General features: G+C 43.5%; 1 protein-coding gene across 11 annotated transcripts in view; it reads left to right on the forward strand.

Annotated features, from left to right (window-relative positions):
- LOC110519250 (maestro heat-like repeat-containing protein family member 1) overlaps positions 1 to 14,369 on the forward strand; it is a 37,529-nt gene extending 23,160 nt beyond the window's left edge. For 6 of the 11 annotated variants that reach the window (XM_090188321.1, XM_090188341.1, XM_090188329.1 and 3 more), the window contains 17 exons: positions 746 to 841; positions 935 to 1,039; positions 1,652 to 1,787; positions 2,168 to 2,280; positions 2,466 to 2,618; positions 2,782 to 2,936; positions 3,269 to 3,434; positions 3,562 to 3,758; positions 4,130 to 4,267; positions 4,406 to 4,520; positions 6,054 to 6,350; positions 6,740 to 6,928; positions 9,137 to 9,286; positions 9,719 to 9,853; positions 10,132 to 10,234; positions 10,673 to 10,738; positions 11,271 to 14,369. In XM_090188321.1, coding sequence (XP_090044447.1) covers positions 746 to 841; positions 935 to 1,039; positions 1,652 to 1,787; positions 2,168 to 2,280; positions 2,466 to 2,618; positions 2,782 to 2,936; positions 3,269 to 3,434; positions 3,562 to 3,758; positions 4,130 to 4,267; positions 4,406 to 4,520; positions 6,054 to 6,350; positions 6,740 to 6,928; positions 9,137 to 9,286; positions 9,719 to 9,853; positions 10,132 to 10,234; positions 10,673 to 10,738; positions 11,271 to 11,347 — 2,391 coding nt within the window. In that variant the 3' untranslated portion in view covers positions 11,348 to 14,369. The remainder of the gene's footprint in view (positions 1 to 745; positions 842 to 934; positions 1,040 to 1,651; positions 1,788 to 2,167; positions 2,281 to 2,465; positions 2,619 to 2,781; positions 2,937 to 3,268; positions 3,435 to 3,561; positions 3,759 to 4,129; positions 4,268 to 4,405; positions 4,521 to 6,053; positions 6,351 to 6,739; positions 6,929 to 9,136; positions 9,287 to 9,718; positions 9,854 to 10,131; positions 10,235 to 10,672; positions 10,739 to 11,270) is intronic. The other 5 variants (XM_036937374.2, XM_036937376.2, XM_090188377.1 and 2 more) reach the window with 1 other exon arrangement.
- The last annotated feature ends 5,313 nt before the right edge of the window (positions 14,370 to 19,682 follow it).

Here is a 19,682-nt window from a genome sequence, read left to right on the forward strand (position 1 = left end):
CAAAGTACCGCCATTTGATCCTGGATTCACTGAATGAGTTATTTTATTAGACTCTTTAGTTGTAGGCTGATGTTCTAGTCGTATCCCATAATAATTATTGGATAATGGACTTTTGTTCCAGCCCCAGTCTAACATGTCAGATTCTACCAATCAGCTGCTCAACAGGACCTTGTTAATCTGACTCAGTGCTGAATCAAACGCCTGCACACCCAGTGACCTGGTTCTCCAGGTGGAGAGTTGACCACATGTTTATACACTTACTGTGCTGCGTTTGTGACTTGAAGGATTTGTTCACAGTGGTATGGTGGTGATGTTATGAAGTATCATTGTAGCAGGTATAGGTATCGAAGCCTTCGTTTGTGATCTAGCTAATGATTGGGCCAGCCTAAACAAATGCAGATGGGCAACCCCATGCTTCAGCCATCTATAGCCTAGCAGCCCAGGAATCATCACCTAGATTCAGACGCAGGCTAATTAAAACAAAACCAAAATTCATTTTTTTTATTGAGCGGATGGAACATAATGACTAATAATTTGTAGACTAAACATTGACCACAAGAAGCCCAAACAGATATGTTTGACTAAAACATAATCATTTCAAACCTTGCTTACATTTGTGTACGATCACGTGTCCCTCTCTAATGCGTGGGAATGCTTGGGAACAGTCTTCAATTCACCTTCATGGAACCAGCAGATACCCTGACAGTGGAGATGGTAAAGCTTCTGTCTACTGCTTTTCCCTCAGGCGTTATACAAAGACACCTTCAATGCTCTTCAGGAGTTGTTGAGGAATATTCTTGCAAGAGACCTGAGTCCAGACGGACTCCAGAGTGTATTCAAGGTAAGTTGGTGATAAGAAGTATACGCTTAAATGTTGACTTATTTATACCTTGATCTTAAACTCCACTTTGACCCTGTCTTTGGTTGTCCTCAGCACATTGAGGAGTGGTTGAGTTCTGGTCAGGGTCATGAGAGGGAGAGGGCGATGAACACCACCGCTCACATCCTAGAGTTCTACTTCAACAACCTCCACGTCAAAGTGAGTCAGAACTTCTGCAAACCCTTCTTTCTCAGGTAATATTTGGACCTTACTAGCTGAAGTCCTTGAGTTCTGTAGACATGAACTAACAGCAAATATAGCTGTGTTTGTGTTCTTCAAAATGTTTGAGATGCCATAATGTTCAGTAGTGTGTCTTATGAGCTGACCGATGTCATTTGGTAGGAATATGGGGCTTGTGGTACCAGCACCACAAAATACTGAAGGACATTGAAATAAATTATCCAGAACTCCTGGGGAACCATAGAAGTTGATAAAAGTGCTTATTTATTGTTAATGGGATTCTTGTGGATTTTTGCAATGAGGCCATTTATTTACTTTCCCAGACTCTGATGAACAGGTGAACTGCACTAGAAGTCTATGGGTATCTGCCAGCTTCCTTGTAGATACCAATATACTTTGTCATTGCGCTAACGCTAGTTAGCATTGGCTTGTGAAACAACCTCTAATTTCCTTAATACTGGACACAGAGTCATAAAAATGGTATCCACAAGTGGGGGAAGTAGATACAGGGCCTCATTGCCAAAATCCTGAAGGATCCCTTTAAATGTGGAACCAACCCATAGCCTTAATCTGGGTGTTCTGTCTTTGTAGAACATGGTAACCTTCCACAACCTGGGTTCTCTCCTGGGCCGCCTGGCCCCCCGATGTACCGACCCCAACCCCCTGGTCCGCAGGGCAGCCATCGACTGCATCTATACCCTGCTCTACATCCAGCTACGCTACGAAGGTAACACGCATCACTACACACACACACCACTACACACACAGTCTCTGATTCAGTACGCCTTGTTTTGTTTAGTTTCCTATTCTCTGGCGACCAGCTTAACTCCCCCAGCGACCAGCTTAACTCCCCCAGCGACCAGCTTAACTCCCCCAGCGACCAATACAGCCCATTTGTGGGCCCCTTTAATACGCGAAACTCTGGTTCCATTCCAAAGGGCACCCTATTGCCTATATAGGGCCCATAAGGCTCTGGTTCACTATATAGCGAATGGGCTGCCATTTGGGAAGCACACCTCTGTTTGTGTGGCATTCCGCTGGGAGGGAGATTGCAGTGTGTGGAGCTCAGCAGCAGCTGGTCTCATTGTCTCCCTGCCCTGGTGCTAGGCTTCTCTCTGGACTATAAAGATGACTCTGTGGAGAGACTGATCACACTGAGGGAGAGCATGGACAACCCAGACCACTCTGTCCTCTACAAGACCTGCTCTGAGCTGGCCAAGGTGAGGATAGGAGAACACAGCATTACATAGTCAAACATATTTACACATTGTTTCACCTTGGGTTTCAAAATGCTGGTCAACTCTTTCTGGAAAACCGGAGAATTTAGGGAAAGTTATTGGAATTTTGCAACTCTGCTTTCATAATGTGTCTTTATTTTGTCTGTCTTTTCCCCTCATCTGTGTAGATCATCAGTAAGCGTCTGCCCCAACAGCAGCTCAACACTCTGATCTTCATGTTGATTGAGGGGCTGGTGGACTCCCAGTCTAACTGCTCCAGAGCCTCCAGTGTTCTACTCAACACCCTGCTGAAGAACAGAGGAGCTGGACTACAAGACCTGGTTGGCTCTCACACTCACTGGCTCTCACACTCACTGGCTCTCTCACTCACTGGCTCTCTCACTCACTGGCTCTCTCACTCACTGGCTCTCTCACTCACTGGCTCTCTCACTCACTGGCTCTCTCACACACGTTCACCCCCTCTAAATGATCTGTGTGTGTCAGGTATCAGAGATGCTGGAGGTGCTTCACATCCGTCTGCAGATGATCAGTGAGGAGCAGGTGAAGGTGTCTGTGGCCCAGTCCATCCTCATCCTGGCTACACAGCACCTCCAGACTGTCATCAACACACTCATCTCCTACCCCCTGCCCTTTGACAGGTGAGAACCATCTCTCCCTCCATCTCCTACCCCCTGCCCTTCGACAGGTGAGAACCATCTCTCTCTTCCTCTTCTATCTCCCCTTTGTTCAACAAGGAAGATTCCTCTGTCTTTGTTTCTCCATTTGACATGTTAATTCTCTCTCACACACACACACACACACGAGTGGGACTCCATGTATCTTCCAACCAGTATTTCTGGAGAACTGATGGATTTGGGGAAAGTTAGACATTTTGCAACCCTGTGTGTAGTAGCAGAGGAAATGTTTTCACTGCCTCCCATTCAAAGTGAGCCCTACCCCTCATGGTCACTTCTCCCTGTGTGATCCCCAGTTGGAGCTGTGAGATGTGGATTGCCCTTGGGGCAGACAGTAAACTGGCCTCTCAGATCATGGAGATGCTGATGGAGAAGCTCAACATCATGGTGCCCTACGTGGACAAGAAGGAGTCCATGATGAGAGGAGGCCTCACCAAGGTGGCCACCAGTCACCCTCTAGCTGTGAGTAGCAGGTTGTAGAGTGCTATGATGAGACTGTAGATGTCTGGGTAATGGTGTGTTGCTAGGTTTATTTGTGTCAAATGTACAAGTCTGAGCAATCATTTTCTATGCTATTCTATTGTGTCAGATGACCTGTGCCCTGAAGGAGATGATGCTGAACGGGCAGAGCCAGGAGGCGGTGGTGTCCCTGTTCCCCCAGCTCTTCAGCTCCCTGCTGGTCCGCCTGGGCTCCAGCGTGGGGGTCACACTACCCAAAGACATCAACAGCTCCGGAACAAACAGGAAGAGCCCCACCAAACTGTCCGCAGGCTTCGACGTGTGCGGGTGGGTTAGGAGACGACATACGCTAGCTAGCACATACTGTATCATAAGACACACGGGCTGGAGTGCAGGGACACTCCATTAGATCATCTGGAGAGCCACTGTTAGAAAATAACTAGAGGTTAGGTCCTACAGGGGTCCACATGTACCTCCCAGAAAATGTCATACCGGAAATCATCCAAACATGTAAATATACACTTAGTACTGGTGACATACGATATGAAGTTATCAGTACAGGTAATGACAGTATCTGTTTCACTGATCATAGTTACCATACAATGTGAAGTTGTGAAAATGAAGTTCCTTCAGGAAAAATGTAGTTATTTTTATTCAAGGTTTAACTCCTTTGTCTGTGTGTGTTCCTGGGTCTGCAGGGTAGCGGTCGAGGCGCTGCGGATCCTCCTGGCCCGGGCCCAGCTGGACTATGTAGTTAAACCCCTGGACCAGGAGGGGGCCTGGGACAAGATGAAGGACCCCCAGCAGCACATCACCGGGGTCACCCTCCTCGCCAGGTACACCCTGACCCTGGCTTCATGTCCACATCCTGGTTCAACCCTAACCTCAGCCCTAACTCTTTCTTCATGATATGTACAGTATAGCTACCTTATATGCTGTACCAGTTAGTGTGAGAGGTGTGTTGTTGTTTTCAGGGCCATGGCCAAACACGCAGGCCCTCGTCTCCCGGCCATAGTGGAGTGTCTGTGCCCCTGTCTCAACAACATCTACGAGTGTCAGAGGGTCACTATCACAGCCTTCTTCTCTGAGGTGAGCCAAGCCCAGGGCCCACTGTTGTAGGTCTGTGAGGTGAGCCAAGCCCAGGGCCCACTGTTGTAGGTCTGTAAGGTGAGCCAAGCCCAGGGACCACTGTTGTAGGTCTGTAAGGTGAGCCAAGCCCAGGGCCCACTGTTGTAGGTCTGTAAGGTGAGCCAAGCCCAGGGCCCACTGTTGTAGGTCTGTAAGGAGGGAATATGGTAGAATGTCCACCACCACACTGATTATACCTATCCAGACCCTTCACATCTGCAAACATATAAATCCTGTGTCACACCAAGCAATTTGGATGCAATTTCTGTTGCAGATGCAAGTGACATCAGTGACATCAGCAAGTGACACATCTTTGCTGATACACAAAGCAATTAAAATGCAATAGAAATTGCATGCAACATCCAACCCTGTAATACATCATGGTATCATAAAAAAAAAAATTTGCCAAACGTTTGGTAATTAATTGTAACATAATTGTTATAGACAATGCTGGCTGTACAATTTAGATAGTTAGTGAAAATGTTGCCGTTTTGCCAAGCTACTGTAACTAGCTAGCAAACCAAGCTAGCGATGAGCTAAGTTAGCTAGCTAGTGCAGTTCATGTTGGACAGAAAGGTCTGGGGGAGGAGACGGGTTAAAGAAGGATCTTTAAGCCTTGAGACAATTGAGATGGATTGTGTATGTGTGCCATTCAGATGCTGAATGGGCAAGACAATACAGAAGTGTCTTTGAACAGGGTATGGTAGTACAGTAGGTTCCAGGCACACTGATTTGTGTCAAGAACTGCAACTCTGCTTACTAAGCTAACATTTTGTTGATGTATTTAACCCCTTAGTTTAAGCATTAAACTATCTCCATAAAGTTCCATGTATTTTTTTAAAAAGTGGTGCACAGCTACCTTCAGACTAGTCTTATGAGGGTTGTGGGCGTCCTGGAGCAAAACAACTGACATGTACGTGGTTGTGAGGGTCATATTAGTGTGTAGCCCAAACTGTTCAAACACTACAGACAGAAGTTAGCAGATCGGATGTACCGACTTCAGACGATTCCCGTGATGCTTGTGGGGGGGGGGGGGGGGGGGGGTAAACTTGGTGTTGGAGGGGGGGCTGCCCACATCCACTCTAAGGGGTTGTAGAGGTGTGACAGAGTTAGGATGTCAAACTGGACATAGTGGCTTTACAGTATTATAATACTTAGAAGGAATTGCATTTTAATTGCCGTTGTCACCAGGAGTCAAAGTAGTTTACATTGCATTTGTTGTGCTTTTGTAGGTCTCCTTCATGTATATCTCAATGTACCGGCTTCACACTGTGTTCTGTCTCTGTGGCTAACGCTAGTTGCTGAACCACTGTGTTCTGTCTCTGTGGCTAACGCTAGTTGCTGAACCACTGTGTTCTGTCTCTGTGGGTAACGCTAGTTGCTGAACCACTGTGTTCTGTCTCTGTGGGTAATGCTAGTTGCTGAACCACTGTGTTCTGTCTCTGTGGGTAACGCTAGTTGCTGAACCACTGTTCTGTCTCTGGGTAACGCTAGTTGCTGAACCACCACGTGGTGACAGAGCTGATGATGATGGATGTCCTGATGAACAACATGATGGAGCGTATCTCTGACCCCAGCTGTACTGTCCGCATGCTGGCCGTCAGGGGGCTGGGGAACATCGCTGTGGGATCACCTGAGAAGGTACATATGGAGGGGGGAGGGGAGGTGCTGGTTGTCAGGGGGCTGGGGAACATCGCTGTGAGATCACCTGAGAAGGTACATATGGAGGGGGGATGGGAGGTGCTGGTTGTCAGGGGGCTGGGGAACATCGCCATAGGATCACCTGAGAAGGTATGACTGATTAATCTTACCTCAATGTGGCAACATTACGCAGACAAAATGTATTAACAGAAGTTTCAAGAGATATCAGAGGGATCGGGTTAGGATATACTACAGAGCAGGAGCAATGAGTTAGCCAGATATATTTTATAAACAACCCAAAATATATATAGATTTTTCTGGTTCATTAAGACATCTGAACTGTGTTTTTGGTTGAATCAAATGCAAATTTTAAGCTTATATAAAATAAGTGATTTCAGAATATTTAGGCAAGTTATCTGGCTAATCCTACTTTGTAGTATATCCCTCTCGTCAAACCAAGACAGCAGCAGAGGGGAACAATGTTTCAGACAAATATGGATCTCTAGGTAATCACAACCTATACTTAATCTATTTTATAGGTAAATAAGTATGCCAAGGAGCTGCTGGCTGCTATGAGCTCTGGGATGGAGGAGAAGGACGACCCTGGGAAACGCATCACTCTGGAGGCCATGTCGGGCCTGTCCAAGGTGCTCCTCTACCTGGACAAGAAGAACGTCCAGCTGCTGGTCGTCTACATCTTCATGAAGATTAAACCCTTCCTGGAGAGTGTGAGTTGAGCAGATACACACTTCTATGTTGTCATGGTTACCACCCTGCTGTAGCCCACTGTTGTCATGCTAGAGTTACCACCCTGCTGCAGCCCACTGTTGTCATGGTAGCATTACCACCCTGCTGCAGCCCACTGCTAGATTGCCTCTGAAGCTAAGCAGGGTTGGTCCTGGTCGGTCCCTAGATAGGAGATCAGATGCTGCTGGAAGTGTTGTTGGAGGGCCAGTAAGAGGCACCCTTTCATCTGGTCTAAAAAAAAAAATCCCAATGCCCCAGGGCAGTGATTGGGGACATTGCCCTGTGTAGGGTGCCGTCTTTCGGATGGGACGTTACAGGTGTCCTGACTCTCTGTGGTCACTAAAGATCCCATGGCACTTATTGTTAGAGTAGGGGTGTTAACTCTGGTGTCCTGGCTAAATTCCCAATCTGGCCCTCATACCGTCACCTAATCATCCCAAGCTTACTATTGGCTCATTCATCCCCCCCTCCTCTCCCCTATAACTATTCCCCAGGTCATTGCTGTAAATGGGAATGTGTTTTTCAGTCAACTTAACTGGTAGAGTTTTGGTTCAATCAAAATAAATAGAGGTGAATCGTGGTCCCTGTACATTGATTCCATGTCCAGTAGCTTACTTCTATTGACTTTATTACTTTGGGGCGGCAGGTTCAGTGTGTGTTTTGATATTTTAACCTGCGTGTCGTGATTGCGTTTGGTGTAGGGGGACAAAATATAGTGGGTAGAGCGTTGGACTTGTAACTGAAAGGTTGCTAGATCGAATCCCCGCACTGATAAGGTAAAAATCTGTCGTTCTGCCCCTGAACAAGGCAGTTAACCGACTGTTCTTAGGCCATCATTGTCAATAAGAATTTGTTCTTCACTGACTTGCCTAGTTAAATAAAGGTTAAATAAATAAAAAATAATACAATTACTGAAACTTTGCAAGGTTGCAAAATAGGTTTCTTATCTCAGGGGCCTTTTGTAGTTAATAACATAAGACATACAGTTTAACCTGATGTCACAAGTGCCATTGAGGTATATGTGGTTGGGTCTTTAAGCTTATTTGAACTATTCCTGACATAAGTCTAGCGTCTGGCACCTTAAAATATGCTTTTCTCTCTTGGTAACTCCCCTACCTGATAGATATAGATTAAGGTGAAATTACACCAATCCCTGACACGGAACCCAAACTGGCTGCGAGCGTGCTCCATCGTGCACACATTTATTTTGTCACTCTACACCAAACGCCATCACGACACACAGGTTAAAATATCAAAACAAACTCTTAACCAATTACATTAATTTGGGGACAGGTCGAAAAGCATTAAACATTCATGGCAATTTAGCTTGCACTTGCTAGCTAATTTGTCCTATTTATCTAGCTTGCTGTTGCTAGTTAATTTGTCCTGGGATATAAACATTAGTTTGTTATTTTACCTGAAATGCACAAGGTCCTCTACTCCACACATAAAAACGGTCAACCGAATTGTTTCTAGTCATCTCTCCTCCTTCCAGGCTAATCATTGTTTAACTTGTATGATGATTGGCATCTAAAGTTTCATAGTATTACCACGACAACCGGCAACAGTTAGTCTTTCAATCACCCACGTGGGTATAACCAGTGAGGAGATGGCACGTGCGTACCTACTTCTATAAACCAATGAGGAGATGGGAGAGGCAGGACTTGCAGCGCGATCTGTGTCAGAAATAGGAATGACTTCTATTTTAGCCCTTGGCAACGCAGACGAGCAGTGTGGGTGCAATAATTGAATAACATGGATTCCTACATTTATTTTGCAGCGAGCGGTGTTGTCAGGGTATTAGAGACTAGTGGCCTCTGAGGAGGATGCTTGTGATGTGGCTACAACGTCTGAAACACATTTGTTAGGCTTATTACGTTTCACTTCTCAGAGAGAAGGCAATATATATGTTTGATATTTGGTGTTTTGAGTTCCTAGTTTCTCAGGGCCAGATTTCTATCATGTAGAAGTTGACAGGATCAAGAAAAGGACAACCTTGTTTCAATAAATGGATGTAAGGCTGAGTCGCTCTGGATAAGAAGGGTTTGATCTGCTAAATGACAGTGTTTTTAAATGATGGGTTTAGGTTGGATCCTCTGAAGGTTATGTAGGTCTACTGCTGTGTGTTAATGTTATGATGGGTTTAGTGTGGATCCTCTAACTGCGCTCCTGTACTGTTGACCCAACAGGAGAATGATGAGATCCGCTGTGCCTCCATCATGCTCCTGGGGAACCTGTCTAAGTTTGGTTCAGGAGAGCCTGTGTTCAAAGACCAGATCCACAACGTACTGGTCAGCCTGCTGCTGCACCTCAGTGACCCCAACCTGCAGGTGGTCAAGGTGGGTAACCTCACATCAACACTCAGGCAGTGGACTTGGGGAACTATGGTTCTACAAACTGGTTTGATGTTTGGTACACTATACCTGTTGTCTAGTTTTCTTTGCAGTCCTGTGCTTTACATACCTAGAATTAATCTGATATAGTCTGATTTATATCATAGGATTCATCTGGCATAGTCTGGTTTATATCATAGGATTCATCTGATATCGTCTGGCTTATATCATGGATTCATCTGATATCGTCTGGCTTATATCATGGATTCATCTGATATAGTCTGGCTTATATCATAGATTCATCTGATATAGTCTGGCTTATATCATAGATAAGTAAATGATACGTTATTACGTCATGTGGATTGAACTGAAGCAGCCTTTGTGCAGAGACTCAGATGGTAGGCTAAAAGACTGTTTCCTGTCTGTTTGTCTGTGCAGGCGTGTAAGTATGCCATGCGAGTGTGTGCTCCAGTGGTGGGCTCAGAGCTCATCACCACTATGTTCCAGAACCATCTCCACGAGGACAAGAGTCTGCACTACGGAGAGTTCATCAACGACCTCACCAAATATATTGTGAGTTGATCACTGTCTAATACTGTAATACTCTACTCACCATCCACAAACTGGTACAGACCTCACCGTCGGCCATCAAAACCAGTAGTGGAGATCTGGCGTCAGGAGGTGGAAATTATTTACCTACTGTAGTAAACAGCTTTTTAAATGCGTTGCACGCTATGCAATCACTAGAGCAGTTGCCTTGGAAACCCACCTTGAATAATGTTCTACTACAAAAGGTTACAGTTATTTTTCTCTCTTTATATGATAGAACTGTTCTTTTGATTTGTCCCCAGATTCAAGACTTCCCTGGCATGCTCAACTTCTACCACATCACTGTCATCCAGTTCTTCAAAAGCAACTGGGCCGAGGTTCGGGCCGGCGCTGCTATGTTTATCGGTAGGTAGGGAAACTGGTTAGTGGGATGTCTCTGTTTCCTCAACTTCACCTCAACACCAGGGTTGGGTTCTATTCCATTTCAATTCAGGAAGTACACTGAAATCCCAATTCTCTTCAATGCTTTTCAATAAGGAAAATTGGAATTTAGTTTACCTTGTGAATTGACCTCAACCCTGCTCAACATGGCTCTGCTCTGTGTCTTAGCTCCTGTAGCTATCCCTTTGTAGTCATTCATGAGTTAGAAAAGTATTAGTCATTTTTCAGACAGTGTTCTGTTATTAATATTGGATCAATGTCATAATTAGTTGTAATTTTCAAGAAGAGAATATCAGTGAAGCTGTTTGCACAAACCAAATATTCTCTCTCAATTACCATGGTAGAGATTTTCACTTAAATATTTATCTAATGAAATGTTAAAGGCCTTTTATTTCTTTGTAGGTTTCCTTCTGGGTAATCTTCCTGAGGAATTATTTTCTCACATCAACATGGGGAGTGTGACCAAAGGTAGGCTGTTTCTCTAGTTCTGCTTCCCAGTGAGTTGGGCCTGTTGGAACGGTTGTAGTAGTCTGTGTGATGAGTACTCCTTCCATGTGATATTACTGTAACTAACGGTGCTTGGGTATGTCGGGCCAGGAGTTATTCCTGCTCAGATCCAAGGGATCAGGGAAACCTCCTCATACTCATTGTCTTCTGTCTGACCAGGGAAACCTCCTCATACTCATGACCAGGGAAACCTCCTCATACTCATTGTCTTCTGTCTGACCAGGGAAACCTCCTCATACTCATTGTCTTCTGTCTGACCAGGGAAACCTCCTCATACTCATTGTCTTCTGTCTGACCAGGGAAACCTCCTCATACACATTGTCTTCTGTCTGACCAGGGAAACCTCCTCATACTCATTGTCTTCTCTCTGATCAGGGATCAGGGAAACCTCCTCATACTCATTGTCTTCTGTCTGATCAGTGTTGCATAGGAGTGATGTCACCTGGGGAAAGACAATGACCTCATACTGTGTTCTGTGTGTGGTGTCTCCCAGGTCTGGTCATGCTGCTCCAGGACCCAGACCCAGTGGTGAGAGTCAAGGCAGCTGAAGCTATGGGCCACTTCCATTGAACAGACACACATCCTGCCTGCCAATCATTACTTCATTAGCTGTTTTAGAGTTGTTCATGTTACTGTTTTCTACAAAGATGATCTGGTACTTCACATGTTGACAGTGCAACTTGAATTAGTCCATGAACGTATGTATTAGTGACCAAAGACTGTACCTCCATGTATAGAAAAACATGCATAGCACTTTGGAGCAGTATTATGAAATCTGTTGACACTTTTTCAATTTGTCTTCTAGAATGTTGAGTGTGTTAGGGTTAGGTCAATTGGCCAATGGGCTTCACCTCTGCTGAGCTTAGTGTTTAGCTGAATTCCAAATGGAGCCCTATCCCCTCTTCCCTAGGCACTCCTGTAGACCTGAAGGGAATAGAACGGAGTAGGCAATATGGTAGTTACTTCCTTGGCCTCCTGATGGGATTTGCCTGCTGGATGGAATCTCCACCATATTGGTTATAGCGGTCTGTCCCTTTCAGGTCAGGAAAAGGGGCTTGTGGGGAGGGGCTAGGGGTTGATCTCCAGCCTCCACTCCATTCACACTAGTGTAGTGGACCAACCCATGAAACACACGTAGGGCTGGCACTATTACCCTGTAACCCACGGTTATGGATGAAGACTGTAAAGAATAACCTCCATTACCGTAGACATTTAATGTGTGCAGTTAAGTCCCTTTCTTCTGCAACATGGACTCTTAACATGATTTATCTTTGTTGTTATGTAGAATGTTCATTCAAATGATGTTAACTGGTGTGGCTCATGCAATGGAATGTACTGCACTTTTTGTAATGTCTATTGAGTTGAATCACCAAATCACAGCACATATTTTACTTCCTGCTTTGGTCCTATGGGTAGACTCGCAATGGCTGCCAGTCCACCCATTATGCCAACGTTGAGTTGAACGGGGACTCCCGTTCTATTCATTCTGTTTCTATGGCAGCACATGCAGTCAGGAACGGAGGAGAAATGTGCGTCTACATTTATTAATTTGTATTTATTTTGCTATTTGAACGGTTGTTACGGTGACCGCAGTCATTTGGCTGACCAAATTGCCGTCCTACAAAGCTCCATGACCGTCCACAGCCCTCCACTCAGGGATGAGCAGTTATCATCCACGTCCAAGGAGGCTGTCTGTCAGCGAGGACAGCCCAAAACCATCCCATGTACCTGTTCTTACACTTCTGAGGCAGAAGGGATTTCAGAGGCTCCATTTATTCTCGTGCTAGCATTGTTTAACAACAGAACTGCATCCTGAAACACTATTGTAGTTAGTAAAGAAAATGTCTTGTAGGAACAGGAGTTTTCTCCTGACCACGAGACCTCACCAGGGGTGAAAACAGGCCCTAGTTATACATTGAGGGCCCAGAGTTTCTACTTGTCAGGTTAGGGAAAATGCCTGGGTCACTTTCATTAGGACCACGCAACGGAAAATGAATATGGGAAGTTAGTCCAGATAGTCCCTCCCTGTTTTCAGTCAGTTTTCTTCCGTTTGGTGCCTAATGAATGTGACCCCTAGTCTTTATCTGTTCTTCTTTACCCCAGGTACAACATGTACGCAACCAGGCACTCCCGTGGAGTTGCCACAGTGCCAAATAATCAGACCTGGATTTAAATACTATTTGATTTATTTCAAAAGTAGTGTGGTTTACTTTAACCTGCCAGAGGGGCAGGGTTTGCAGTTTAGCCAGCGCTTTTCTATTGGTTCCATTGCCAGCAGGCAATCAGAATTAAGAACACCTAATGTACTTGAAATGATTTCAAATAGTATTTGAACCCATATCTACAGATAATAGTTTTACTGGGTAGCTGCATTAAGATGGACGCAATAACCTTCTCTTTCTTTTCACATCGGTCCTAGTCTTCACACTCTCTCTTAAAAGATGGAATGCACTTTTCTTTTCACATCGGTCCTAGTCTTCACACTCTCTCTCTTAAAAGATGCACTTTTCTTTCTTTTCACATCGGTCCTAGTCTTCACACTCTCTCTCTTAAAAGATGCACTTTTCTTTCTTTTCACATCGGTCCTAGTCTTCACACTCTCTCTCTTAAAAGATGGAATGCACTTTTCTTTTCACATCGGTCCTAGTCTTCACACTCTCTCTCTTAAAAGATGCACTTCACTTTTCTTTTCACATCGGTCCTAGTCTTCACACTCTCTCTCTTAAAAGATGGAATGCACTTTTCTTTTCACATCGGTCCTAGTCTTCACACTCTCTCTCTTAAAAGATGCACTTCACTTTTCTTTTCACATCGGTCCTAGTCTTCTCTCAATCTTTCTCTTAAAAGATGCACTTCACTTTTCTTTTCACATCGGTCCTAGTCTTCTCTCACTCTTTCTCTTAAAAGATGCACTTCACCTTTCTTTTCACATTGGTCCTAGTCTTCTCTCACTCTCTCTTAAAAGATGCACTTCACCTTTCTTTTCACATTGGTCCTAGTCTTCTCTCAATCTTTCTCATAAAAGATGCACTTCACCTTTCTTTTCACATTGGTCCTAGTCTTCTCTCAATCTTTCTCTTAAAAGATGCACTTCACTTTTCCACTCCTGTCCGTTTCATGTGATTAGATTAGGGTACTGATTATAACAGGTTATGAGGTCTTAAGAGATGACATTCCTGTCGAGGTTTTACGTTGCACTACTTAATCAGTCTGTCATTGTACACAGTGAATGACACATCCACATGTTTTTGTTGTGTTACTGATGGATAGAGATGTTTTACTGTGGTAAAGTGCAGTATAGGCACTATTTATTGTATTGCCTACATTGGGTAAAAGTCCTGGTCCTAAAGTACAGCTGGATTGGACCTGTGTGTCTGTCGGTGTCTGGGGTGTTGAAGGGTTACTGGGGATGATGGCTGTTCTCTTGGACCATTCTTTGTTAATGTAATATTTTAATGTGACATCTTTCAATAATGGACATGGGAAAAGTATCATGTATGCACACTGTGTCCATTTGAAACGGAAACAGGCCTATGACGTTGATGGAAATCATATTTTATTTACTAAATAAAACCTAAGATCCCTATAAAAATAACTGGTGTCCTGAGCCTTTTATGTCACAATTGTTCAAAGGAAAACACTAAGACATAATACATCACATGATTATTAAAGCTGTTTTATAAGGAAAGTATGGAGAAAGATGAATATATATATATAAAGGAAAGGTACTTCTATACTATTGAGGATATAAAGCTTACTGTACCTTTATGTGAAAGCTTATTTGATAACCTGTGGGAGTCCCCTGCTCTCCTCACACTCACAGCATTCATCTGGAAAGGCATCTGCCTGATGGAAGTGAATTGGGGAATAAGATTTAATTGTGTTTTTCTAAATGACTAATGGTTTTTAATATATCTCACTTCAAAGTACTGTCCACTGGGTCTCTTCACAACTCCTCAAAAGTAAGAGAGGAGAGTATTGTTTGGGTAGTTTGAAGACTATGAGAAGAAAAAGAAAGTGAGTCTCACCCAGCAGTATTTGGATCCGTAGTGTTCAAGGTGAATCAAACCATTGGTGATGAAGTTAATTTAACTCTAGGCCATGTAATTGATGTTACATTCACTGCACGTTCTATCTGGACACGGTATTCAACTGCAGTCAGCAGATTGGGGTCTCAGGCAGTCTGAGATAATCAACGCCTAATGGAATAGAATACATACCGGCGTATTGAATCTGACTCAATTTAACTTCATGACCAAATGACGGCTTGTTGAATGTAATGGGCTGAACCTTGATAACCACTCGCCCATGTGAATGACTGGATGTCCTCTTAACACTGCTTCCAGTGACCGCTCTGCATGAGAACCCCATATTGTCTAAATAAGCAATCCAATCTCAAGATCCGTAATGGTGATTAAAAATGATCAGTGTCATCATCACATTGAATGGCACCGGTGTTCTTCTCAGGTCAACTCAGTTCATTTCAGATAACAATTGGTTTACCATAAATGGCAGCTCCACATTGTCATGCAGGTCATTTCAAATCTTAATTGACCATCTTTAAATAATGACTTTGAAGGTAATGCAATCATATACTGTAGCTGCAGTTGAGGAGGCTATGGATTGGAACGCCAGCTAGATCAGTGGGCAGGACAGGAGATGGTGATATTGGTTCTTCATTGTCCTAGAGAAGACAGGAGATGGTGATATTGGTTCTTCATTGTCCTAGAGAAGACAAGGGATGGTGATATTGATGCTTCATTGTCCTAGAGAAGACAGGAGATGGTGATATTGATGCGTCATTGTCCTAGAGAAGACAGGAGATGGTGATATTGATGCTTCATTGTCCTAGAGAAGACAGGAGATGGTGATATTGATGCGTCATTGTCCTAGAGAAGACAGGAGATGGTGATATTGATGCGTCATTGTCCTAGAGAAGACAGGAGATGGTGATATTGGTTCTTCATTGTCCTAGAGAAGACAGGAGATGGTGATATTGATGCTTCATTGTCCTAGAGAAGACAGGAGATGGTGATATTGGTTCTTCATTGTCCTAGAGAAGACAAGGGATGGTGATATTGATGCTTCATTGTCCTAGAGAAGACAAGGGAGGGTGATATTGGTTCTTCATTGTCCTAGAGAAGACAGGAGATGGTGATATTGATGCTTCATTGTCCTAGAGAAGACAGGAGATGGTGATATTGATGCTTCATTGTCCTAGAGAAGACAGGAGATGGTGATATTGGTTCTTCATTGTCCTAGAGAAGACAGGAGATGGTGATATTGGTTCTTCATTGTCCTAGAGAAGACAGGAGATGGTGATATTGGTTCTTCATTGTCCTAGAGAAGACAGGAGATGGTGATATTGATGCTTCATTGTCCTAGAGAAGACAGGAGATGGTGATATTGGTTCTTCATTGTCCTAGAGAAGACAGGAGATGGTGATATTGATGCTTCATTGTCCTAGAGAAGACAAGGGAGGGTGATATTGGTTCTTCATTGTCCTAGAGAAGACAGGAGATGGTGATATTGATGCTTCATTGTCCTAGAGAAGACAGGAGATGGTGATATTGGTTCTTCATTGTCCTAGAGAAGACAGGAGATGGTGATATTGATGCTTCATTGTCCTAGAGAAGACAGGAGATGGTGATATTGGTTCTTCATTGTCCTAGAGAAGACAGGAGATGGTGATATTGATGCTTCATTGTCCTAGAGAAGACAGGAGATGGTGATATTGATGCTTCATTGTCCTAGAGAAGACAGGAGATGGTGATATTGATGCGTCATTGTCCTAGAGAAGACAGGAGATGGTGATATTGATGCTTCATTGTCCTAGAGAAGACAGGAGATGGTGATATTGATGCTTCATTGTCCTAGAGAAGACAGGAGATGGTGATATTGATGCTTCATTGTCCTAGAGAAGACAGGAGATGGTGATATTGATGCTTCATTGTCCTAGAGAAGACAGGAGATGGTGATATTGATGCTTCATTGTCCTAGAGAAGACAGGAGATGGTGATATTGGTTCTTCATTGTCCTAGAGAAGACAGGAGATGGTGATATTGATGCTTCATTGTCCTAGAGAAGACAGGAGATGGTGATATTGGTTCTACATTGTCCTGCAGAAGAGAAAAGGCAATAATAGTTAGTCAATAGTTAGTCTAAAGTTGTGACCAATGATGCATATAAACCCTGGATTGCTAATGCTACGTATTGGCCATTGAGAGGCTAGAAAACCACCGGTCTCTTCCCCAGTAGAAGTCATCATTTAGTTTTTTCTTTCACATTTTCAAACAGTCCAACGGGGTTATACATTTGGGTGAGGTTTTTTCCTCGCCTGAGTAACCTTGTTTCACTGCCAAAAATAACATTAAACCATCTAGTGTTCAGTGAAATAACAACACAATGTCAAATACAGGTAGCCTAGTCAAATAATTAACATCCAATCACATTAACCGTTATTCTCTCACGGAGATTCCACTAACGGTCCGTATGTAGCCAAACGTAGCTGCAGCTCATGTTGGTATCTGTACTGATGGCGCAAAAGCCATGACAGGGAGACATAGTGGAGTGGTAACGCACGTGTAAGCAGTTGCTCCCAACGCCACCTGGGTACACTGCAGCATCCACCGAGAGGCTCTTGCTGCCAAGGGAATGCCTGACAGCTTGAAGGATGTTTTGACACTACAGTGAATATGGTTAACTTTGATAAAGCCCCATTTCTGCATTATGCAATGATATGGACAGTGACCATGTAACATTTTTACAACATAAAAGTGCGCTGGTTATCAAGGGACAAAGTATTTACACGTTGTTTTGAATTGAGAGACGAGCTTAAAGTTTTCTTTACTGACCATAATTTTCACTAGTCTGACCGCTTGTATGATGATGAGTTTCTCATACGACTGGCCTATCTGGGTGATGTTTTTTCTCGACTGTTTTTTCTCGACTATCTGGGTGATGTTTTTTCCCAACTATATTCAATGTGTGAGACAAAATTGAGTCTGTGATGAAGAAGTTGGAGCTCTTCTCTGTCTGCATTACCAAGGACAACGCACAGGTCTTTCCATCATTGTATGATTGGCAAATCACACCATTAGGACACTGATGCCCTTTGCAACCACGTACCTATGTGAGAGTGGATTCTCGGCCCTCATGAAAACTAAATACAGACACAGACTGTGTGTGGAAAATGATTTAAGACTGAGACTTTATCCAATACATCCCAATATTGCAGAGTAATGTGCATCCTTTCAAGCACACCTTTCTCATTAACCTGTCGTGAGTTATTCACAATTTTCAATGAACAAATAAGGTTTTATATGTAAGATGGTTAAATAAAGAGCAAAATGATTGAAGATGATTATTATATTATTATTTGTGCCCTGGCCTTATAAGAGCTCTTTGTCACGTCCCACGAGCCGGGTTGTGACAGAAACCCACACTCATTCTTATGTTTAATAAATGTATTGTATAGTGTGTGGGTGGCAGGCTTACAATGGTGGCAAAAAAACAACATTTGAGAGTGTGCCGACCCTCGTGCTAGAGGGGGGTACGCAGCTGGAGGTTGAATGTTTGAAGGGGTATGGGACTATAAAAGTTTGGGAACCACTGCTCTTTAGGAATGAATAGAATTCTACATTATTTCAATTAAGGGCAAAATGACATAATTCATGATTTTGTTGTTGTTGCGGGGACAGTAACATTCGTAATCTTTAAAAATCTATACTTTAATTAAGGAAAATGTTTTATGTATTTTTTCATTTGAATATGTTTAGTGCACATCCCTAACTTTACATGTTGATTAATGGGTCATGTCTAAGGTTTTTACACCTCTGCAAACAGTTGAAAGCTTCATTAATAGGTACTTACAGTACCAGTTAAATGTCTGGACACACCTACTCATTCAAGGGTTTTTCTGCATTTTTACTATTTTCTACATTGTAGAGTAATAGAGAAGACATGAAAACTATGAAAAAACACATATGGAATCATGTAGTAACCAAAAAAGTGTTAAACAAATCAAAATATATTTTAGATTTTAGATTCTTCAAAGTAGCCAACATTTGCCTTGAAGACAGCTTTGCACACTCTTGGCATTCTCTCAACCAGCTTCATGAGGAATTATTTTCCAATAGTCTTGAAGGAGTCCCCACATATGCTGAGCACTTGTTGGCTGCTTATCCATCTCTCTGCGGTCCAACTCATCCCAAACCATCTCAATTGGGTTGAGGTCAGGTGATTGTGGAGGCCAGGTCATCTGATGCAGCCCTCCATCACTCTGCAGTCCAACTCATCCCAAACCATCTCAATTGGGTTGAGGTCAGGTGATTGTGGAGGTCAGGTAATCTGATACAGCACTCCATCACTCTCCTTGGTCAAAAAGCCTTTACACAGCCTGGAGGTGTGTTTTGGGTCATTGTCCTGTTGAAAAAGAAATGATAGTCCCACTAAGCGCAAACCAGATCGCTGCAGAATGGTGTGGTAGCCATGTTGGTTAAGTGTGCCTTCAATTCTAAATAAATCACAGACAGTGTCACCAGCAAAGCACCATCACACCTTCTCCTCCATGCTTCACTGTAGGAACCACACATGCAGAGATAATCCGTTTACCTACTCTGCGTCTCACAAAGACACGGAGGTTGGGTCCAAAAATCTCAAATTCGGACCAAAGGACAGATTTCCACCGCTCTAATGGCCATTGCTCGTGTTTCTTGGCCCAAGCAAGTCTCTTCTTATTATTGGTGTCCTTTAGTAGTGGTTTCTTGCAGCAATTGGACCATGAAGGCCTGATTCACGCAGTCTCTTGTGAACAGTTGATGTTGAGATGTGTCTGCTACTTGAACTCTGTGAAGCATTTATTTGAGCTGCAATCTGAGGTGTAGTTACCTCTGCTGCAGAGGAA

This window comes from Oncorhynchus mykiss, chromosome 2 (genome assembly GCF_057628025.1).
Source record: "Oncorhynchus mykiss isolate SJ-2025 chromosome 2, ASM5762802v1, whole genome shotgun sequence".
Taxonomy (NCBI): Eukaryota; Metazoa; Chordata; class Actinopteri; order Salmoniformes; family Salmonidae; genus Oncorhynchus; species Oncorhynchus mykiss.